We start from the raw sequence: 22876 nt of genomic DNA, 5'->3' as shown, positions 1-22876 counted from the left end.
AGCCTCCACCCTCTCCACATATAAACAATGATAAGTCCATTTTTGCAAAGGCAAACCAGATCGATCATTTCGACAAAACCCTTGACATGACTGAAAATGACAAACTGGCGGAACAAATGGCCTTGAATATCCTAGACAAAATTTCAGAAGAGCAAGTTGATGAACTTGCTCTGTTAAAGGACGAAGTTATTCGTCCAGTCCTTTCTCCATCAATTAGGTGAAAGCTTTTTTTGCGTTCGAGACGACTTGATGATATTTTTCGCTTTTGTATATATAATACACCCCTAAAATACGTATTAATTTCTAAGTGCATTTTTCAAAAGTCATTGAAGTATGGTAAGTAGGATATCTGCATTTATATCTAACAAATACAGCCTCGCCATTCTACCTTCACGGCAATCAACCATGTTGAAGATGAAAAGGATATTGAGGAACACTCTCGAGAGTTGCAGATTGAACTTGGGTTCAAACTATTCGAAGAGGCTTTAAGTGCTCAAAAACAAGGAAATTATAACGAAGCTAATGCCAAGTATCAGGAGCTCTTTCGTATGGAGGTTTTGACCACCAGAAATGCGACGAATAATCCCGCTATTGAAACACTCAAATATCTTTGTCTCCGCAACCGTGGTGTCTTGAAACTGGCTCAAATTAAAAGAGGATTCGATGGTGATGATCATTCCAACAATCTTGAACTTTTCAATGACGCTGTTGATGACTTGACTTCGGCGCTGTGTCATGGTAAGGGAGATCTGAAACTTATAGAGCTGTTAATTCAAATCTTTGAACGTCTAAAGATCAAAAAGCTGAGCCGATTTGCATACGAGTACGAACTGCTCAAGCCCGAACACACTGCTCAGACTCAGCCGCGCACTGGAAACGCGTTCACTGAAGAAGATGATATCCAATATAATCTAAAGCGCCCTGAACAATTACTACCGAGTCAACTGAGCCTTCTGCGCAGTTATAAGGAATGTCTACAGGAAATGGGTGTTGAATCTGCTTCTTCAAGATTGCTACTGGGTATCGAAAAGAGCGCCAAGCCCCTCAAAGGGATTGCAATGGATGCGTTTCCAACCGCCGAGCAGTTCAAAAACTTCAATCAAGAGGAGCCGGAGTGGCATTCTGTCACCATTGCCTGTCACGATAATTCGGTGGCATTAGAAGAGCTTTTGAAAAAACTTAACGACCTCTTACCCAAAAAAGGGCGATCAAAAATATATGACAGCTACATTCTTACTGACCGTCCCATTGAGGGGGTCAATTTCGAACTAGTGGAGACAGGGGAGAACCACGAAGAATCGGAACCTAGAGCAGAGGACGATGCTGAAGAAAACGATGTGGCAATTGTTCCTGACAACGAAGATTCAGGTTCACCGTCCAGGGTAAAGCTATCTGCTGCTGAGGATTCTCAGCAAGAAAAAGAGGGCGTCAAAGACACACATCAAAAAGGCGCAGTTTCTACCACTCCTACTGTTACGAAACGACAAACAAGGGCTAATAAGGAAGCAGAGGTGAACGAACTCAGCAATGAATCTTTCGCGTCTCAATTCTTGTTTTTGGAGCAAACATTACCACAGTATTTGCTGTATTGTGGTGTCATAGTGGATGGATCTGGCAAAGTAATAGAAGCATTTCTTCCTAATGCTCAGTCAAAAAGTGGGCCCCAACAGTACTACGACTTGGCTCAAATATTCGATCAGTGGAATAAAGAGGATACAGAAACCCTTTTTGTGAAACTCGAAGATGGACATAGCAATGAAGAGAGCAAGGAAGCTTCGGTGAAAGAAATTCTTAGCTCGTTGAGTAAAGATACGCTAGAGGAGAGAAGGTCATTTCAGGAATTAGACAATGGCGGATTGAAAACTGTGATCTCATCCATTACTGGGACTCGCTTACAGTTCAATCAAATCCGATTATCTATTACAAATTATTTATTTTCAGTCAGGGAGTTGGGGGGAACGCTTGTTACAGACGGATTCATGAGCGTTGAATCTCTGAAACAACTGCGTCTATTCACTGATGCTGTTGGTCTCTATGTGTATCGACAATTGAGCAACAGTCTTTTGGAAAATGGGCCAACAGATATTGGTAGTTTGTCGTTCGGCGTTGCAGTTCTTGAGATCCTGGTTGATTATTTCATCTCTTTGAAAGTGGATCAGAAACTCAAAAAATTCGGAACCAAAGCTCTGTATAACGAAATTGTCCAAACAGAACAGATCACTTCACGAAGGATTGAGCGCTGGATTGCAATATTGAATGACTATTTTGAAAACATGCATTTGGATACTGTATGCTCGCAATTATGGCTCAGAACAAAATGGTGTCAAATGTGCTATCTGCAACACCTCTCTTCATTCGACTCTGAAGTGCTGTCCATGATCTTGACCTCCATGGCTAATATCTCAAAATCTGTACACTTTGACATTCTAATGGTCAACTTCCCCAACATTCCACGATTGAATAGATCAAACATAGAAATCCAACTATCAAAAATGAAAATATTCAAAACGTTTACTGAAAGTGATGCTTCCAATGAGATTCTTGAAAAGATTTTAGTTGACGACGATGAAAAGAAGTCCAAATATAATGAAGAGGAAAGAGAGATGGATGATTTTATCAGCAAATCGCCTTTCGAGCTTAAGATGCGATTATGGACTATGCTGTTTAAGTTTTATCGCGAAGCAAAGCTAACGGACAAATTCTTAAGGGGCTTTGAACGAGTGTTACAGATAATGTTGATGGAAATTGAGGGCGCAAACTTTGCGGAAAAGACATTTTTTCAGCGCAAACAGTTGCTGCTCAAAGTACTTGGGTTCTTTGACCTATTTGCAAAAGATCTTGTGAACATCGGGGTCCAAAAACGATGGGATTTGCAACTGTCTAACGCAAAGAATGTTCTACTTATACTAGCAAAGTTCTCGACACTTTCCTATATATTTCTGCTCCACGAGGATAGTGCTCAACTTTCTAATACTCGAATTTCAATGAGAGCAAAATCCAGAATGGCCTACAAGAAGCTAGCGGATATTGCTGTTGTCAGCTTTACACTCCTTAGCCTTTACTATTCTTGCAGCTTGATTGATCGAAAACCAGAGTACCTTAATGACTTCTACGCCATATTGCACGAACAACTTGGGCTTCGTCATATATGCAATGGATATAATAGCGTGTTTTTGGACTTCGTTGAGAAAAGGCTTGTGGATCTGGACTGGGAGCAATCTGATAACGATTTCTTCCAAACCCTGAAATGCCATTATGGGATCAATATATCGACGGATAGTTTTAGCACTTTTGATCACGGGGCCGAGCCAGGCACAATGGAAAAGGTCAATGCAATTACGGTTAACAAATATATGATGAAATACTGCTTCAAGCGCAAGCATCCCATTTTCAATGTTCCCAAGGCAGACATCAAAAATATTCTTGACATGATTTATGATGTTTTGGGAGATCCTGAGCCCGATAACTACACTGTCTCAAATAATATGGAGGCTCTAATGGAGTATCTAGAGACCAGAACTTTAGACACGCGTCTCATGAGATTGTCTTTTTATGGCTTGTTGTCCATTCCTCTCGACGAGCCAATGGCTGAAAATGAAACCGATGATCTATCAGACGGAGTTTATTTCATGCAGGGTTTACTTGCCTTAACGTTATTCAAAATTCGAAAACGAACCATGCAAGGACGCTCAGCTGAGCTTGACTTTGTTATCAAGATGTTTGAATACGATATTGCCTCTGGGTCTTATAGGTTTGAGTCGTGGCTTCTCCTTGCACAAGCTTATTCTTACCTGGTGGAGGACGATATCATTTGGACTTCTGACAAACTGAACAATGTGGATAAGAAACGCAACACTGCTATATTGCAACGCAAGTCATTACTCTGCTACTTCATGTCAATTAGTTTATTTACCAGGCTCAGTACAGAGAGGCAAGAGGAACTCGCCCCGGTTGCTACAATGTTATGGACTTCTCTGGGGAGAGAACTTTACAATGCAGTGATGAGTCCTATGGAAAGGCTGGCGTTGGAGGTTGATTCTGATACGGAACCGAACGGCATTGAAACTTTGAGCACATCGTCACCTACTCTTCATCTTCCACTCAACATCACAGTATACAAGGTCCTGGAGATCTGCTTTCGTCAAGCATGTAATTTGAACCCTAAAGATTGGTATAGCCACTTCTACCTTGCAAAGTCTCAATCCAAACTCAGAGGAAAGAATCGTTACAAAACTGTCGCCAAGAATCTTCTCACAGCCTGTGAACTTGCTCTGAAGGCGAGCGACCGGGATGACCATATTGTTGAGCCACATTACTTTCTATGTTCTTTCACCTATAAGTCAGTAATGCGTGGGGACGTCTCTCTCGAAGAAGGATTAAGCGTATTGAAAAGCGACTCGCTTTTTCAAGAATCTCCATGTGAAGCATCAACTATAGAGGAGTTTGGCAAAACCATAATAGGTCTTCTTCAAAAATGCATCTCTTACGATAGGAAAAATTGGCAACATAGGCCCAAATATCGCATTGCCAAGATCTACATTGACCAGTATAATGACCTGGAGGCCGCGAAGAATGAAATGCTCTCTATTATCAATCTCAAGTCCACAGTGCGAAACCTCAGCAACATATGGAAGCCGGAGAATGAGCGCCCTGGAAAGCATTTTGTTTACAACCACAACTACATTGTTTTTTTTGTTGAGCTTTTGGATCGTTCAAAAGATGTTCATTCTTTGTTCCAACTTATCAAAAAGCTGAGAAAATTGGGTTCAAGCATGATTGACCAGATTAAAGTCTTTGATCTTGCAGTTGCAAAAACTTGTGCTATCATCAAAGAAATTGTGCACGCTGTGCCAGGCTTCTTGGATGAAGTGTTGTCCAAACTTGTTTTTGCTGATTTTGTTGCAAAAAGCAAGGAGTTTGTGCAGATGATGAAAGAAAAGGAAACCTTCACGGACGAAGAAAAGCTTATTCTGTACTTTTTGTTCGAAGTTGGAGAGTTCAGACGTATGGCCAATGGATTTGCTGCAACGGGTGTGATAGACGAGTGCTTCCATACATTGTTTCTAATACTTTTCACTCGTTATGAGGATTGTGCTACCAAGAACCTTATTCCCGAATCTGAGAAATCCTCGCAGGTTGAATTTGTCGAAAGTAAAAACAAACCGGGGCAGCCCTCAACTCCTAGTCGTGAAAAAGTCAAGGTGGCGAGAAGAGACATTACGCCATTTTGTATTCAGACGATTAGTGCTGTGGGCAAGCTACTGGATTCGATAAAGCGAGAAAATGGCGAAGGAAATTTACTCAAATATACAATAGACGATAAAAACGAGAATCCAGAAACGAGAACAGTTATTAGCACTTCCAACGACGACGGAAGTGCACAAACCCCCAAGACTCCCGCAATGAATTGCCAAGAACCAAAATTAGAACCTCCGATCGAATTCAGCATTAAGCGAGCATCAGACGATGAAGAGTCGTCTCAACAAGCCAAAAAACAAAAGCACGACGAAACTTCGGCGAACAGTATAGTACCATAAATAAATCAGTTTTCAAACTCGGGATCAATTTTAGCAGCGCTTTCACTGATGCCCCATTTTTCAGATACAGTGTTGGCTTGGTTTTTAATTTGATTGATTGTGTCAGGCAAGTTTGTAGTGATTTTACTTTTCAATTCTTTTTCGAGAAGCTGTTTGTCCTGGGTTCTCTGCCTTTTGGATAACAGCTCCGAGTCTTTCAATCTACAAAATTCTTTCATGGACATGTCACCCCTGAGAAGATCCTGGGCAAACTCTGTGCTCTGATTTTTTAAAGCAATCAAGTCTTTTCGAAATCGCTCCTTATAGTTGTCAAGGTTATGTTTCCGTGATTCATAGAGCAAACACTCGTATTCAGATGCTAAACGACCTGGGTCGACGACAGATTCACGATCTGCTTGTATTTGCGACAGCGTTTTCTCTATTGTGGACTTGCATGCGGCCCGAGTCTATATGTCAGAATTTGAACATTAGAACTTACCTTCTTCCAAACATCATCAGAATCGTCTCCCAAATCTTTATGTGTCAATCTGGTTGGCCGTTTTGGATTGATTTTTGTCTTCCGAAAGGTGTTTTTCATGGAAGACTTAATCTTGTGAGCCAAAGCTACATTTTTAGCTTTGCTTTATTTTGAATTCCTCCACGACCTTTAACGGCTATATTGGAAGTATCAATTGTAGGATTGGCGTGGCGACGAATACTAAAGCTAAACCCAGATGGATTAATTTGACGTTCTGAAGAACTATAGTTGGAAGCTGTGAACTCGGTCGACTTAGCTTTTCTCACTCTGTTGAACATAAGATTTTCCTCGTTTTTGTAGATGCTGTTTGAAGAGTCGTAGCCATTGGGAGACAGAAGGGGTCTAGCTGGCGTTGTCTGAGGAATCTGAATTGGTTGTGTGGATTTCAACTCAATGAGATATTGTTCCTGAGTTTGTATCTGTTTTTCTAGTTGCTTGTTCAATATTTCGTATTCTTTTAGTTTACTTTGGAACAGCGATAATTGTCGTCGTATAATCTCGTTCGATTTTTCTCGCTTCTCAAGACGTAGGAGATCCATTTCACGCTCTAATTCCCTGATTTGGTTTTGGTAGCTTTCATTAATATGAGCTATCTGTTGTTCACGATATTTGGCTATTTTTTCCAATTTCTCTTGAGAGTGTAAGTTGTCAGGAGAATCTGATGGAAGTTCCGCCAACGTATCTGTTGAGCTCCACTTTGCCGAGTCCAGTTTCTCCTCCAAAGCGGCGTTGACCTCTTTCAAATAAATGGTCTTGTTTCTGAGTTTACTTATTTCTTCCCTCAGTGGACCGACAGATTTGTCCCTGTCCATAACTTGCAGCTCTAGTGCCTGGTTTTGTTCGCGAAGCTGGCCCACTTGGCTTGTCAATAGTAGAATTTCGTCCCGCAATTTTTCGTTGTTTTTCAAGATCAATCCCTCTTCCATTTTCCTTTCCGGGTTTGCAGACCGTGGTGTGGCTGCAATTGGGTTCGTAACCTCAACTTTTAGTCTAAGTTCTTTCGGATCCGGTTTCTTGCGCTCCATGGCTAGCGAATGTCGAACGTACTCGGAAAAACTGAGCTCATTGCTCAAAATCAACATTTCGCGTTGATAAAACTGCATTGGCTCAGAAAGTCCCTCTTTTTCCTCGCTCTTGGCAAAAACATGTTCGTAATCATCCAGCAGGTGTTCAAGATCAATCTCTTGGGCCGTCCCAAAATCTGAAACATAGGACTTCATCAACTCGATTGTCTCCTCCTCCTCAATTTCCGGTCCTTCCAGTAAAGCAGGGTGCAAACGTAAATTGGTCAAGATGTTTTTCGATTTGGTAGCAAGCCGGCTTTTTACAGTTGAGATGAACTGTTGTGGTGAAACAGCATATAGAAGCCCTCCAAGCCGCATATACTCCACATTTTCGTCTGCAAGATTCACAAAGATATCGCTCATCCTGCCAAATTGTTCTTTGAAGGACCTTATCACCATCGGTGCCAATACGCAAAGCGCATTAAGGGCACACCCTTGAACTGAAGAGTCGGATCTCTCCAGCACGTCTAACAAACGCTCGAATAAGGGCAGGTTTTCAAATTGTGCATTGAGAGGGCACTCCATAATACTCTGAAAAAGCGCAAGTGTCTGGAGGTCCTTTGTGACTAAGGTGTCTGCTAAAATAGAGAACAACCCTGGAGCATCCACTTTGACATAAGATGATAAGATCCTTCGTATGTTCAGTCGACGGAATCTGTGTTTCTCGTTGTCTTCGAATGATGTATCTGATGGTACGTCAAATGTCTGTAAGTACTTGTGGACGAAAAATCGGGCCAGATCGCGATCCATAGCCCATTCTACCAATTGCGTAGCGAGTTTCGTCAGGCGAAGATTCAAGCCAGCTGAGTCTATAGATACCTCAGCGTATTTTGCGGTCCAAACATTCAGATTCTTAACGTGGTCTTTGAGTATAGTCAAAGCTTCCAAGAAGGAGACCTCTCGTTCAACAGAATTAACCATCTTGTTATACAAAACGGTCAGCTCGTCTCCTATCTTTGCATTTGTAGATTCCAGTTCTGCTCGAAGACGTTCAGCACACGCTCTGACCTCCTCCTGATCATTTGGTTCTTTCTGAATGGCCTCTTCAAGCGCTCGAAGAAGACTTCTGTGCATGGCCTGCGTTGGTTAGGCTGATAGAAATTATTTTTTATCTCTGGCTGTGCATGCTGGCTTCTTAATGTCGTTCCTAGATGCGATCAAAAGAATGGATGTCGTGCCTTATCCTCATGAGGAAGGTTACGACACCTTTCGGGAGTCTGTCTATGTGCTATATTCTCACGACCGCCGCTTTCAGTTAGGCTATGTGCTTCCTCTTGTCGTCACGGAATTGGGTCGTTCAGGTCTTGTATCTGTGGACATAAACAACCGGAGCATTCAGATTTCTTCAGAACTGTCCACTGTGGAGCTCAGATCCGACAGGCTGAATCAAATGGCCAAGGAATGGAAGAAGGCGGGACTATTTTCCACTCTCGAAGGCTGGAGAAACGAGTTGTACACGATATACTCGCCCGAAAAGGAGCCGTACATGTACTTGGAGCGAGCACTATGTCCCCTTTTGGGCGTGGTAATGTATGGAGTTCACATTAACGGCTATGTACGTACCAAGGAAGGTTTGAAGCTCTGGATTCCTAGAAGATCTGCCACCAAACAAACGTTTCCAGGGATGCTCGACAACACCGTGGCCGGTGGACTTGGTTACCCGCATGGTCTGATGGAGACGTGCATTAAAGAGTGCTATGAAGAGGCAGGATTGACCGAAGACGTTGTCAAACAAAATCTACGCAACGTTGGTGTTATGTCATTCTTCTACCAGTCAGAAAAAGGCGATTATACTACAGAGGCTGGCTTGCTGCAGCCAGAGGTAGAATACCTCTACGACTTGGAAATGAGCGGCAAGACGCTCCCAAGCCCCGTGGATGGTGAAGCTGAGGATTTTCAGTTGTTGGATATTCCCAAAATATGTGATCTTGTTAAATCGGGGCATTTTACGCCAACGTGCTCAGGTGTTATAATAGACTTCTTGATGAGACATGGGTATATCTTGCCGGAAAATGAGCCCGATTATATTGAGATCGCTGCTAGACTGCACAGAAATTTGCCATTTCCTCTTCGCTAGCTTATTTAGCGAAATGCAATTTGATATCGAAGAATTGTCTCTGCAAAACTTCTGGAACAGACAAGGACACATTTCCGTAAGTAAGAGGGGCAAGGAAAATGAACATACTCACCAAGGCAGCAGTGAGTAGCACAAGTACCGAAATGTATGGAATCCAGTAAATGCTGCCAGGCTTGGTAGTCTCTTTAGGATCTCTAAACTCCTCAGTTCTGTTGTCAGTGAATAAAAACTCAAGCAAGGCAGCCGAGAACATGGCTGCCAATAAATGAGCAGGAAGGTAATGGTGAAGGAAACGCTGTCTATTCATGAGGAAGAATGGGAAGTAGTGGGTGGCCCAGCCACAAAAGAAGAACCCGATGCTTTTGTACAATCGGGCTCTGGACTTGTTGTTCAGAACATAGATTTCTCTTCTCCTGGTGACCTGATCAGCCAACAAGATTCCCAAATAGGTCATTAGGAGACCCACTTCGAGCCACCATCCAAACAAGTTTCCAATGAAATAGATTTGTTCCCTGGTTTCGGCCTTGGTCCAAAAGGACACGCCAGATAACGAAAGCGGCCAGGATTCAGGGAGCGATGCAAATGGATGGGAGGAGCTCAACTTGTTGTTCTGTTCAAACATGGTCATTTGCAGCTCGTACCACTTCGTCATGAATGGCAATTTCTTGACTTCCTTAGGAACGTATTCTGCGCGCTTATCGGAGAGGCCGATAATAGTGTCAATTGTCCAGTAATTGTCTGCATCGCCCACTTTCTTGTTACCGTTGACCTCTTGCTGGTTGAAACCCCATTCTGGCAGGAGCTGATCGTCGTGAGTCCACATGGTCACTATAGTAGGAACATGGAAGAATTTGACAACCGAAGCTTTAGTCTTGAGAACATCACTTTTTCTCTTGTCGAATGGATCCAGTCTGAATAATGTGTCATTGAATCTGGTGGTTTCTCCTTCTTCAATGTTGATGACAGTAAATTCTTCGTTGGTAGGATACAACGGAGAAGCAACGTCGTGAGTCAGCAGGTAGCCATTAGTAGCAACGTGTTTCAGTCTGATTGTGTCTCCTTGCTTGACAGTTTGGCCTTGAAGTTGGCCATCTGGATACGGAAGAGCAGGAAGGATTTGCCAGTAATTGTTTTCGTCTTCAAAATCTTTAACACAGGTCACTTGCTGTCCTTGCGAAGAGATTCTTCCGTCGTCATATCTTAACGGATAATGGAAATTATGAGAATGAAGCAAGCATTCAGTATCTCTGTGTTTGATGGTAATGATGTCGTGGTATTGGACCTCCTTTGCCTCTCGAGCAAGTGGAGAATCTCCAAGAGTCTCCTGGAAATCAGAAGACATGAAGGCATCGCCCGGTCCAGACTTTGTGAGAATCGCAAAATGGATATAGAACCAGCCAAGGTAGATCATGAAAGGGAAAAAAATTAACCCAATGGCTCTGTGAACAACATGCCTAGCAAATATTCTAATTGTGAGGCCTTTCTTGATGTCCAAAAGTTCCCAAAGGTCCCAAAGGACAGCCACTCCAATGCATGCAAAAGTGAAGACACCAACATATTTGGTGGAAATAACACAGGAAAGAGAAAAGCCAGTAAGGAAAAGCCATTTGTACCAATTACGAGAAAATGGCTGGCTTCTTTGCTTCACAAACTTGACATAGCAGTAAACAGAGGCAGCAACAGAGACAATCAGTGTTGCGTCCAACAGGATCAATCTGGTTTCTGCAACGTGGGCATTGTCAAAAAGTACGAGGAGCGCCGCGAAAGTACACGTTGGAATCGAGTAACCGCATTCCTTCATGGTGTTGAATATCAGAGGAACTGTGAGTGCTCCGAGAGTAGCAGACAATGCCCTCAATGGAATATATGGGACAGAATTCGTGATGTAGCTGTCTCCAATATTGTCAAATTTGAACTTTCCATTAAATCCAACAAGGTACCCCACAAAGGCAATCAATAGTTTGGCAAAAGGCGGGTGTAGATCAAAGAAGTAGGTCCTCTCTAGGTAGTAAGATGCAAATTTTCCGAAATGAACCTCGTCAAACACCACTTCGTCGGGGTACCAGATGAAATAAAATCTTGTGGCTAGGGCCAGGAAAGTGAGCACGACGCTCGTCAGCTGGTAATACTTGTCCATGGCCGGATCAATTACCGAGTTTGTATCAGCCAGCTTAGCTGACCGGTCACGTACAGAGCTTTTAGCAGGCAACCTCTGTTTAGGAGCCATGATTTAGATGACACGACACGTTCGAAGCTTTTTTTTCTCCGGGAAAATGTATGAACTAGCTATCTGTCACAAAAAGTTGCGGCTCGTAATAATAAATTACTCGTTGCTTCAAAACTTTCAATACAGTATGCTAAGACACAGTCGATATTTGAAGCAGATAGTGGGGCTGGTTTCTCGCAGATACGTCTCTGACTTCCATGCAATGCAGGAGGCCTTCATGAACGACCTGGGGGCAACTTCAGCGAAAACCACCAAAACGTTCAAGAAGGCGGCGACCACAGAAAAGCCTGCTACCCCTGTTGACCCTGTCGTGAGCACTGCTTCCTCGGGATCAAACGTTGAGTCATCTACTCCCTCTCAAGGACCAATATCTCAGTTTTTTGAGTCGTCTTTAAATGATTATTCGTCTCAGCAAGTGGAGGGATCTCACAACTGGTCAGAAACGTTCCACGGACTAGCTAATCAGGCATTCCCAAAGGAAGCACAGCAAATTCTATCAGAGCCAATTCCAGACAACGACATTGAAATCACGCCCGACGGACTTCTTTACCTACCGGAAATTAAGTATAGACGGATTCTTAATAAGGCTTTTGGTCCTGGAGCTTGGGGTCTGGCACCTCGTTCGGAAACGCTTATATCCAAGTCTGGATTAGGTGGTTTACTTACTAGGGAGTACGGTCTTGTGATTTATGGTAGATTGGTGTCTATTGCCAGGGGCGAGCAGACATTTTTTAGCGATAAGGGCATTCCCACAGCCACGGAAGGATGCAAATCCAACGCGCTAATGAGATGTTGCAAAGACCTGGGAATTGCCTCTGAGTTGTGGGATCCAAGATTCATCAAGCAGTTCAAGAAAAAGAATTGCGAAGAGGTGTTTGTGGAATACGTTCCGACTAAAAAGAAGAAGAAGATCTGGAAGCGCAAAGACGAAGACGTGGAGTATCCATTCAAAAAGTGATTGATCCAGAGATGTATATAGAAGTAACGATTCATTCCTCTACTGGTTCCTATTAAAAACCTATGATACTTACAAACCAGCCAAAGCTCTTCTTCTGTCTCTCTCTTCGGCAATGGACAATTTGATACCCTTACCCTTTGGCAAAGAAACGTATGGCTTGCCGGCCTCAGCACCAATAACAAACACGTTAGAGAGTCTGGTGACGAAAGTGTTCTCCAAAGCGTCCTTGATGTGGACCAAGTCGAAACCTCCCTCGTGTCTCTCTCTGTTGGTGATAACACCAACTCTACCCAAGTTACGACCACCGGTCACCATAACCAACCTACCAGTGTCAAATTTGAGGAAGTCAGTAATCTTTCCGGTTTCAAGATCGATCTTGACGGTGTCATTGACTTTGATGGCTGGGTCTGGGTATCTGATAGTTCTACCGTCGTGGGTAACAACGTATGGAATACCCTTCTTACCAAGCTGGACCTTCTTGACCTTACCCAACTTGTAGGAGGCTTCTTCAGCAGTGATTCTGTGGACAGCAAATCTACCTTTCACGTCGTAGATGAGTCTGAAGTTCTCGTTGGTAGCCTCCAAAGTGATCACATCCATGAAACCAGCTGGGAAGGTAGAGTCGGTTCTCACCTTGCCGTCAACCTTGACGTGTCTTTGCATCAAGATGGCCTTGACTTCTCTACCGTTCAAAGCATACTTTAATCTGTTTCTCAGAAAGACAATCAATGGAAGAGACTCTCTCAGCTTGTGTGGACCTGGAGATGGTCTTGGGGCGTAAACACCCGACAACTTGTCGAGCATCCAGTGCTTTGGAGCTGCTAATCTCTTGAGATGCTTCTTTGGTCCTCTTCCCATGTTGTTTGGTCACTGAATAGAGTTCTCAATAGTGTAGAAAAATTTAAACCAAGTCTTCCTAAACAGGCTGCTGCGTGAAAATTTTCAGAACCACTCACTCCTCGCACGCGCGCCTGGTGCTCTCGCTGGGGCCCCCGGAATTTTTTTTGCAGGGAGAAAAACGCAGGTCACTTGCCCTGAACAAGTATCACGTGAATACCCTTTTTTGTAAATCACCGCCAGTGTTTTAGAGAGTATTTCTTAAGCAGCTCTCCAACGTTGAACTCTTGCTCGCAATCGTTGTAAAAAGTAAGTTGCTCAACCAGCGAGTAGTAAAGCAGGTTATCCCCATCACAAGCTTTCTGTAATGCCCACAACACGTAGCGCTCAATGAAGTCGTAAAACACAACGTCCACTGGTTGCTGCTGGTCTGTGTATTCATAGGATTGGATCACATTTGGTACAGCAAATTGTGGCACTGGACGATGAATGGTATCATCACCATCACTGCCAAGATCATCAGTCGTTGTCTGACCATAGCGGAGTTTGAGAGATGAAATCCTTGAATTAATTTCGCGTTGGTACGGAGACAGGAGCTCTTTTAAATCAATAGTATAATCGATTTCATTCTCCATAATGTAAGGACCTTTGTTAAGAATTGCTTGGAGACGAGTTGCAATTCTAGCAGGAACATTTTGAAGGACTTTCCACTTGTTTTTAAAAGGAGATACGATGAACTGCGAGTTCCTGCTGAAATCTCCCTTGTAGAGGTCGTATCTGATAGAGCCGGTATTAATCAGCACAATTCTAGAATTGGATGGAGGAGGCAATATTGGGTCCATGTCCTCGTGGCATATCTTGGGCTCCAGCTCCCGAAGGACTTCATTCTCGATAAAACGAAGCATGCTATTCGAATCGTTTGAATAGTAATCTGCTCCCGTTATATAGTAACTCCGCGGCACCTTCCCGAAAGACTCGTCGAGCTTCAGCAAATTGCTGTAATTCGTCAGCTTCTCCGAAACCTGCAATCCTTCGTCGGTATTGAACTGTTCAATGGTAGACCTTTTCGTATGATGGAGAAATGACTGTAGGTTGAAATCAATGTATTTTCGATCAATCGTTACGTTATCACCCTTAATGTTGCTCAGAGACATGAATCCCACAGTCTCGCAGTACCGTCCACTTTGTAAAGCAAAAGCTCTGTCATCCAGCAGCGTAAAGTCTCTAATATGCGAATGGCCGCCAAAGTACTGGATCGGAATGTCTGGGAAGAATGTGCGCAAAACACCGTGTAAAACATATAGCTCCAGCCAACTGTGGCTAATCGGGATGTGCCCAGCAACGAGAACAAGATCGACAGGTTTCCTGGTGTGTTTCTCAAGCAGGTCCAAGAACCAATCTTCTTTGACAACTGTCTCAATAGGTGTGACTCTGACTCTCTCGTTGCCTCCCTTGAAGTCAAACATAAAGGAAAGAGCAAAAACGTTGTATTTTTTGACCTCCGTGGTGAAATATCTGTATCTGTCATGACCAAAAACAACATATTCACCTTTGTCGTTGAGATATTCGACATTTGTGCTTATAAAGCGATCTCCATAGTGAGGTACAACGGTCTTGTACTCTAGCTCGCTCACTGCTGGAACATATAACTCATGGTTACCAACTGTCACAATATCATACTCCTGCTGCATAAAAACGTCCGAGGAATATAATCCGTTTGGCGTGGTCAGATCGCTGAGTCCATTGCCATCGTGGCGGTCTCCGGTGTCAATGAGCAACAAATCTAAATCTCGAGCTTGACATATGTCTCGAAGGCGGGTAGTGAAACTCAAGAAATCGCCCCAATCAGCTGAATACTGTCGCTGATTGATATGCCCCAAAAACCATCCATGCGTATCCGTGGTATGCAAGAAGTTGATGTCACCAAGAGATAGCTCTCTCAACGTCTCATCAAAGTGGGGTAGTCTAGCCTTGGGTTGCGACCATATGGTGTAGAACAGGAACACGGTAGCTGCCGAAAGAAAGTATATATGCATCTCTTTTTATCAGATTCCTATTAAGTATATTAATTTATCTATCGCCCCCCCTTGCACCAGTTGGGGTAAATAAATATTCTGTCCCCTCATTTTACGATCTCATGTCGGAACGTCAGCAGTTCCCTGTGTATCCCAAACCAGTTTGGCCCGTCGACAAGCAACCTGCATACCAGCCAGTTGATACCATCACCCATGCGACCAAGGTCACACTCTGCTCTGGCCTGATTCTGGGTGGAATGCACTTCAGAAGAATGCTACAGCATAGAAAGGGGTCTGCCAGACCAGGTCATGCCAGATACTTGGCCCTATTCGAGTTTCAGAGACATCATTTCATTTCTGCACCATTGGCGGCTGGAATGTACGTGCTTGTTTCTGATTCGCTATATAACCTCAACGAAGAAACGAGAGCTTCTGCCGAGGTTGCAGCTGTTTCGTCTGCCTTATTCGTGGCATCAATGTTCAAGTCAATGCCAATGAATACAAGGATTGGAATCAGTCTTGGTTACGGACTGGCTACTGGGCTGTTTTTCTGGGCTGGAAAATGGGGTTTGGGTGAGGCCAGTTTGCGTGCAACCAGAAGCAGGGGTGAGGTCCATGATCAGGAGTCTAATAAGTCTTTAGATTCTGAAACCGAAATGGGCAAGTATAGGAAACAAGGCTTCTGGGAAACAATGTACAGAAGACCTCTATCCCAGACAGTTGATGAGCTTGGGGAAGGAAGAGGAATAGTCAGGCTTTGAACTTGCCATTATTTTATTAAATTATGCAATTAAAAATTAACAAATGTTAATTACAAAAACCTATTCACCATTCTCGTACCTAATAACAACTCGCACTTTGCCGTTACAATTGTAGCGCTTATTCAGCTTCTTGATCTTTTTCTGAAGTCCAAGAATACGACTGCGAACACTGTAACTATACTTGACATCGTCGCTCGGTAGCAGCACAGAAACCTCATTTTTGATTTTAACCTCGGCCGTATCGTCGTCTGAAAGGTTGAGATCATTGACTCCATTGGTTGCACTTGCAATGTTGACCTCACTGTTTCTCACATCAGTCTTCACCTGGAAAACTAGAGACCCTGGGCGAATGTTTCCTCCAGGATTGATTCCACAGATCACGTGCATCATCTTGCCGCAGAATTTGGTCCAATACATCAGTTTTTCTCCGTTTTCAGGATCCGCATCCATGACCAGCTTTTCTAGGCGAGAATAAAACTGCTCCTCACTTGGAGGGATATCAGCTCCCCATCGCTCACAGCACGCAATTCCAATTAACGCTCTTATTTTGTGTGAAAGCCCATGGGAACCTGCGATGATTCCGGTAGTGGCCACATGGAGAGCAGCAGTTGGCTGAAGCTCTTTTGGATACGAGCAATGAACGAATGCAATGTTGCACAGAGCAGGAATGACACGGTCAGCGACTTCGGAAGGCACCACATTGCCACTCGGAAGACTTGTCTTGAGTAGCTCCCAATACTTGCCAGCAAGTAATGGTGCGTATGGTCTGGTGGCAGTCAAAATAGGATCCTCGATTTTGATTTGGTCTGGGATCATCGAATAAAGCACACCTTCCCTGACTCCTCCCTCGCTGAAATGAACGGTCTTGATCTTAGGAAGGGCCTCGAAAGCAGCAGAAACTAGCAGCCCCACAGCTGGAAGCTGTTGCTCGCGTCTGGCGGAGACCTTGAACAGCTTACCTATGGAATCAAATTTCGGAACTTCTCCTTTCAAAAGCAGATAGTTGGCCATTTGGCGCACATTTTCGTATGTGGTAGAATAACCATTGATAATTGTCTGAATTGGATAATTTGGATCATTTGCAAGCAGCAAGTGTCCGAGACCACGTAAGCCTCCTCCACAACAGAATAGTCGGAATCCCCCATTGGCTTCAGCCTCTTTGATGAGTTCAGCCGGTAAGTTGATCTTTTCCAAAGCCACTTCATACGCTTTCTTGATTTCGTCGTAAATGTACATGTGATCCTCATATTTCAGTCTATCGGTCAAAGCCGCAGCACCATATGGAAGCGAGACGGGGTGCTCACTGATATTGATCTCACCATTTTTTGCTTGTATCCAACTGATCTGCGTAGATCCTCCTCCAAGATCCATGAGTAGTCCGGAGATGTCGTGAAAGGAAGATGCCACTCCGTAAGCCCCAGTAGTTCCTTCCTCTTCTTTGCTAAGCAAGAACACTTTCCATCCTGTTGCCTGATAAATGATATCTCTAAATTCCTGAGAGTTCGAAGCCTCACGAGTTGCCTCCGTGGCAACGACCTTGACACCGTTCTCAGGGACTCCGAAGTCTTCGCATATCCATTTGAAGCGTCGCATGGCCCTGATGATTTCTGTGATTGCGTCATCCGGAATTGGCTTTTTCAAGCGGGAGTTCGCTGAGTCAGGCAGCTGCACATCAAAAAGTGAAATTCCTAGCCTGTCTTTGAAAACACAAGGCATTATCCGAGCGTGATGGGGAGCTTTCGACGATATGGAAAACCGAATGCCATTAGACCCAATGTCAACAATGGCTGTGAGAGCTCGGCCAACCACTGAAGCTTCGTTTTCGTCATCCATAAGATGTGCCTGGTGTTCGTCCAAATGGTGGTTATCACTGGCTTCTTGAAATAAAAGGTTCTCTTCGAAAGACATGGATAAAAATTTTGTAGACAAAAAAGATTAGTCAATTAAATTAATTACACAATGAGTCTGGACGGCCAAGATATTGAAGACCTTGTCCATCTGGCCAGTGATATTCGTACTGCTCATGAGCAGGTTGAGCAAAGCCCTAGCATTATCACAGAGCAGGAACGGAATGATCTGGACCAGTTTCACCAGGATGCCAAACAAGAGTCTAATATCTTAGCTCAAGAAGCTTCTACCACAAATGACAACAATATCCAAGAGTCACCAGATGTGGGCTCCACTTCGATTTGGTCATTCTTGGGTTCTTGTGGAATAAATCTTGTTTTGCCTTTCATCAATGGTGTTATGCTTGGTTTTGGCGAGATCCTGGCTCACGAGATTGGCTTTAGATATAACTGGTCAGGCGCAAAAGTAAGTCTTTGCCTCAATAATCTTACTAACAAATAGGTTGTTCCCGCTCATAGACTTCAGAATAGGGAGCTTAAAAGAAAGAGCGTTTTGTTGTAATGCATTTCTCCCAATGGGCCCAAGAAAGCGGGGCTTCATTATCTCACCGTTAGGCCCATTACGGCAACCTGCATGGCTTCGAAAATACATATCAAGACATCTTTGCACCGCTACCCCAGATTTTTAGCAAGCTGAATATCGACTCAAATCACATGCAATAGTGGGGAAGATTATATAAAACATCAGGAAAGGTCCTCTGACCTTGCACTAATAATGAATCGAGATGTGCACTCATCCAATAAGTATTTCCTCCGGACCAGTAGATACCTGGTTGCCCAGTATGCCAAGCAGCGCAATGTGATTCTTCGTTTGGCCTATGCTACCATTATATTCATGATTTTCAATGGTGGCTCCTCGAGTAAAGGCAAACCGTCACCTAGATATAAATCAGAACATATCAAAGGAAACATTGTGGAACGGTTCAGCCAACGAGTCAAGTCCTCCCCTTTGGTTCTTCTGCTGTCTCAATTAAGTCACAAAAATGAAAAGACGAGGCCAATTCTGGCGTATATGATTCTACAAATATGCTTATCATTTGTCAGGGCATTTATTGCTCTTAAAGTTGCGGCTCTTGATGGCTACTTGGTGTCATCATTGATAACAAAACGATTCAAGGCCTTTTTCAAATATTTGCTTCTGTGGACGTTGATAGGTATTCCCGCCGCAGTGACCGAATCTTTGTTAACGAGAACCAGGCAATTGGTAGCACAATCAATACGTCGTAATGTGACCAATGAGGTACTTGACCTTTACCTTCCTGATAGTGGGAACAGCACAGTGTACCATTTAGTTAACAAGTCCAAGCATGCAGATCTTAGGAGCAGCATAGACGACCCTAATCACAGAATCACCACTGTCATTGAGCAATTTTCCAGGAGTCTGAGCTCCATTCCCTCCCAGGTTTTGACTCCAACGATGGACATTGCTCTTGCAGCCCATCAATTGTCGAAGACAGGTGAGAACGCCGCGGAGGGCGGGCTCTTACTGGGAATTATTACAAACATTTCTACATTAGTTCTCAAGATTTTCACCCCCAACTTCTCGAAATTGAGTGCGCTTAGGAACTCCTTAGAAAACAAGTTTCATGCCCACCATTCCAAAGTAATCAACAACAGCGAAGAAATAGCTTTGGCAAAAGGGCACAGAAGAGAATTAGATCTTCTGGATATGAACTACTTTGAACTTGAACGATTCAAACGAATGGAGCTTCGCAGAATGGCTATTTACGATTTTGCCGTCTCATTCATTTTCAAGTATACTTTGGGAGCTTTTGGATTGCTTCTTTGCTCACTTCCAATTTTCACCACTGCATATAAATATAATTACAGGATATCTGAAAGTGCCAGCAGCAGAATTTCTGCAGACTTTATCACAAACAGAAGACTGTTGTTGACGGCATCAGATTCGTTGGGGAAGCTTGTTCGCGCTAAGAAAAATGTTCAAAATCTGATAGGATACAGTGAAAGTATCTGGGAATTCGAGCAGGTTTTGACCGAAATCAACAAGTCAATGGAGGAGGAGGCGAAATTGGAGCAGTCCATAAACAATAAGCCATTGGTGAAGGGTCCGAATGTCAGCTACGGTGACGAAATCTCCTTCCTGCACGTTCCGTTGATTACCCCTACGGGAACAGTTTTGGTTGAGGACTTAACTTTCACCATTAAGCCAGGGCAAAATTTGCTGATTATTGGCCCCAACGGATGTGGAAAGTCCTCTTTGTTCCGAATTTTAGGTGGCCTCTGGCAAGTCCAAAATCCTGGTCATCTCATTGTTCCACAAAGACGCCAGGACTTGTTTTACTTGCCACAGAAAAGTTATCTCACATACGGTTCTTTGCGCGAGCAAATTGTTTATCCTGACACCATCCAAGACTATCAACAGAAGCTTAGTGATGCAAGGGCTAGTGGAAGCATCCTCAAAGATGATGTCTATCTCATGGATCTTCTTCGTTTGGTCAAATTGGAACATCTTGCTGAGATTGAGTCCGAGGACGAAGACGATGAGGCAAAAAATGAGATATCCTCCAGCAATTATCCTCTAGACACTGTCAAGAGGTGGCCTGATCTCCTTTCAGTCGGGGAGCAACAAAGATTGGCACTTGTTAGAATGTATTATCATCAGCCACGGTTTGCTGTGTTGGACGAATGCACTTCGTCCATTTCACCAGACCTTGAGCAAGAATGCTATCGATTGGCAATTGAACAATTTGGAATCACTGTTCTGTCTGTGTGTCACCGTACCTCTTTGTGGAAATTCCACTCCCACATCCTCAAGTTCGGAAATAGTAAAAACAAGGAAATGACGGACGAGGAAGACGAAAGTGACCATGATAACCCTAGAATCAGTATATCTCCAGAATCTGCTACGAAAGTTACTTTTAGCAAATTCGACCCTGCCAAAAGATTAGCAAGACATAACGAGCTGATCGAGATCGACAATATGCTGAAAAACAGATCGAACGTGCGCAAGAGATTGCAATCTCTTGATCTTATGAGAAACCGCAGCAAGAGAATACTATATATTCAAGATGAAGACTGAATCTAAAAAAACAAATGTTTTTTGTCCTCTTTCTGCATCACTTGCCACCAGTCCTGGTCGCGCTCCCAGCACTGGGTCATTAGGTCCACGGCAAATTGCGCCGAAGGCGAGCCGGTATGAGCTATAGTTGTCATACGTCTCAAGTGACGAGAACGAAGTTCGCCGTTGTTAGAATCACATCCAGAAACAAAAACCGGAAGAAATATGCTTATTTGATTTGGCGAGTCATCAAGTATATGCATATCAATAATAGAAATCGTTTCTGCGCACATGTCCTGAACAAGCGGAGAACTTTTAGGAACCTTCAGCACTCTTCTGTAGATTTGATTGAGTCCAAATAACATAAACACTCTGTTTATAGCGATCATGGTATCCTGGCTTTGAGCAGATACGGAGGATAATTTTTGAAAGGTGCCCGCGATCTGAAGGGCACGATCGATAGCTGAAGGCAACACCCCAATAGAAGAGTTTACCACAGCCCTTAGGTTTGTTTGTTTGATGAGCTCGATCGTTTTCTTGTACAATGGAAGATACTTGATATTGAAGCCGAGAAAATAGTCCACATTAGCATGTGATTCATCTACCATTAGCGATTCAGCATCCTCATTGGATTCAAATTCGTAGTCAAAATCACTAGGTTGAGCACAAAGCTCGGTGAGCTTCAACTTTTCGTTGTATTTTTCAATGTCCTGGTGTGTTGGTTCTAGAGGGGAGGCCAATTGAGCCAGAACATCAATATAAGCAAACCATCGCAAGAGAAAGAAGATCAACTTTGAACGCTTTATTTCACCGCTAATGCACTGTGACTGCAGCTGCTTGCTTTCCTTGAATAGTTTCTCGAACGGTTTGTTGTAGCCCCTAAGTAGAAGAATCTGCTTTGCGCCATTGAGATGCACCTCCAAGTTATGCTTAAAGGTGAACACCATGAAAGAGCTGATCAGAAGAACAAGGGTCAAAGTAAGGTCGCTGGTAGATGTTTCTTTGTTTTGTAAAAGTTCCAAAAGATCGCCAAGTGATCTGCTCAGCAACTGCTCAAGCAGTTCGGCTGGCTCACTTTGCCTTGCGAGATATGACTTATGTGCCAAGCCGTAAGCCACAGTGACAGCCAATAAACCGTCATTGGAGAATGCCAGCTGCGGAAGCACTTTTTTGAATGGGTTGTACTTCTGCACAGCGTCACCAAAAGGCATAAATAGCTGTGCTGTGGAGCTGAAGAAAAAATTGAAAGCCTCGTAGTAATCGGGCACGTTGAGCAGCAAATCAGGCAAAGGTACCAATCCCCGTGGAATCGATTCTGAATTATCTGAGGTAGAGGTTTCCGAATACGTGCGCGAAAGACTGTAAGTGTTGGATGTCGTGGAAAACTCCCTATTCATGACTAAGGAATTGTCATCATCTTCTAGATCCTCTGTTTCCCATTTTGACATTCTTCTAGACCATTTGCGCTCTTGGATAAATGCAGTGGCATGTAAATTCGGCTGCAACGTTGGATGAAATAGCTCTAGCTTCATTATGTCATCGGAGTAGTCATCAACCATATCGGTAAGATTCACATCACCAGGAGATGGCTCAGGTAGATATGGCTGGAAATTCTCCAGTATCTGAGATGGCTTATTCGCAGAATCATACATCGAATCTAGAATATTGCTTACTGAGCGTATGTTGTCGTGAAGTGATTGGGAAGCCAGGCCACCAGCAGCTGGAGAAGCCGAAGATTCTGGCTGAAGGAACAAGTTTTGCTCTTGATGCTCTTGCTTGATTTTTACATTTGCTTGTGACTCTGGGGTTGGCTGTTGCAAGATACTGCGCGATAATCCGGCGACGGGATTGAGTTTTTCAACCCGAGGATTCTTATATGGTCTGCCACCCCATATGAGCTTAAGAGAGTAATCACATTTGCGGGAGGCCTTCTGGCAGTTCATGCATACCGGACGTG

At 43.6% G+C, this 22876-nt stretch overlaps 12 protein-coding genes across 12 annotated transcripts; 6 read left to right on the top strand and 6 right to left on the bottom strand.

The window, feature by feature from the left end:
- Positions 1–86: 86 nt before the first annotated feature.
- OGAPODRAFT_92520 (uncharacterized protein) lies at positions 87–8182 on the top strand (the record flags this gene model as incomplete). Its single annotated transcript, XM_018357174.1, has 2 exons — positions 87–197; positions 375–8182. The coding sequence occupies 2 exons, from the start codon at positions 87–89 to the stop codon at positions 5535–5537; spliced, it is 5274 nt and encodes a 1757-aa protein (XP_018212028.1). The 3' UTR covers positions 5538–8182.
- On the bottom strand, positions 6141–8192 carry OGAPODRAFT_11587 (uncharacterized protein; the record flags this gene model as incomplete). Its single annotated transcript, XM_018353288.1, has 1 exon — positions 6141–8192. The coding sequence occupies one exon, from the start codon at positions 8190–8192 to the stop codon at positions 6141–6143; it is 2052 nt and encodes a 683-aa protein (XP_018212027.1).
- A 91-nt stretch (positions 8193–8283) lies between these two features.
- OGAPODRAFT_97718 (uncharacterized protein) lies at positions 8284–11427 on the top strand (the record flags this gene model as incomplete). The annotated part of the gene is made up of 1 exon (XM_018357970.1): positions 8284–11427. The coding sequence occupies one exon, from the start codon at positions 8284–8286 to the stop codon at positions 9193–9195; it is 912 nt and encodes a 303-aa protein (XP_018212025.1). The 3' UTR covers positions 9196–11427.
- OGAPODRAFT_23163 (uncharacterized protein) lies at positions 9197–10606 on the bottom strand (the record flags this gene model as incomplete). The annotated part of the gene is made up of 1 exon (XM_018355237.1): positions 9197–10606. The coding sequence occupies one exon, from the start codon at positions 10604–10606 to the stop codon at positions 9197–9199; it is 1410 nt and encodes a 469-aa protein (XP_018212026.1).
- A 212-nt stretch (positions 11428–11639) lies between the features above and the next one.
- On the top strand, positions 11640–12380 carry OGAPODRAFT_46566 (uncharacterized protein; the record flags this gene model as incomplete). The annotated part of the gene is made up of 1 exon (XM_018355524.1): positions 11640–12380. The coding sequence occupies one exon, from the start codon at positions 11640–11642 to the stop codon at positions 12378–12380; it is 741 nt and encodes a 246-aa protein (XP_018212024.1).
- A 42-nt stretch (positions 12381–12422) lies between these two features.
- OGAPODRAFT_15570 (uncharacterized protein) lies at positions 12423–15053 on the bottom strand. Its single transcript, XM_018353820.1, has one exon. The coding sequence runs from the start codon at positions 13236–13238 to the stop codon at positions 12450–12452; it is 789 nt and encodes a 262-aa protein (XP_018212023.1). The 5' UTR covers positions 13239–15053; the 3' UTR covers positions 12423–12449.
- Positions 13583–15247, bottom strand: OGAPODRAFT_41575 (uncharacterized protein; the record flags this gene model as incomplete). The annotated part of the gene is made up of 1 exon (XM_018355421.1): positions 13583–15247. A coding segment is annotated over one exon (1665 nt), but the record flags the coding sequence as incomplete, so codon positions are not given.
- Positions 15248–15354: 107 nt separating this feature from the next.
- On the top strand, positions 15355–16097 carry OGAPODRAFT_92513 (uncharacterized protein; the record flags this gene model as incomplete). The annotated part of the gene is made up of 1 exon (XM_018357173.1): positions 15355–16097. The coding sequence occupies one exon, from the start codon at positions 15355–15357 to the stop codon at positions 15991–15993; it is 639 nt and encodes a 212-aa protein (XP_018212021.1). The 3' UTR covers positions 15994–16097.
- Positions 16053–17838, bottom strand: OGAPODRAFT_15569 (uncharacterized protein; the record flags this gene model as incomplete). Its single annotated transcript, XM_018353819.1, has 1 exon — positions 16053–17838. A coding segment is annotated over exon 1 (1594 nt), but the record flags the coding sequence as incomplete, so codon positions are not given.
- A 114-nt stretch (positions 17839–17952) lies between these two features.
- Positions 17953–18402, top strand: OGAPODRAFT_11579 (uncharacterized protein; the record flags this gene model as incomplete). Its single annotated transcript, XM_018353287.1, has 2 exons — positions 17953–18306; positions 18343–18402. 2 exons carry the CDS (start codon positions 17953–17955, stop codon positions 18400–18402), a joined length of 414 nt encoding a protein of 137 aa, XP_018212019.1.
- Positions 17967–21421, top strand: OGAPODRAFT_15568 (uncharacterized protein). The gene is made up of 2 exons (XM_018353818.1): positions 17967–18306; positions 18343–21421. The coding sequence occupies exon 2, from the start codon at positions 18616–18618 to the stop codon at positions 20938–20940; it is 2325 nt and encodes a 774-aa protein (XP_018212018.1). The 5' UTR covers positions 17967–18306; positions 18343–18615; the 3' UTR covers positions 20941–21421.
- Positions 20978–22862, bottom strand: OGAPODRAFT_75171 (uncharacterized protein; the record flags this gene model as incomplete). Its single annotated transcript, XM_018355983.1, is given in 2 exon segments — positions 20978–20993; positions 21013–22862. The coding sequence occupies 2 exon segments, from the start codon at positions 22860–22862 to the stop codon at positions 20978–20980; spliced, it is 1866 nt and encodes a 621-aa protein (XP_018212017.1).
- Positions 22863–22876: the final 14 nt, after the last annotated feature.

Source organism: Ogataea polymorpha, assembly GCF_001664045.1.
Source record: "Ogataea polymorpha strain NCYC 495 leu1.1 chromosome Unknown OGAPOscaffold_2, whole genome shotgun sequence".
In the NCBI taxonomy this organism is placed as follows: domain Eukaryota; kingdom Fungi; phylum Ascomycota; class Pichiomycetes; order Pichiales; family Pichiaceae; genus Ogataea; species Ogataea polymorpha.
This window is presented reverse-complemented; position numbering and strand designations above follow the sequence as displayed.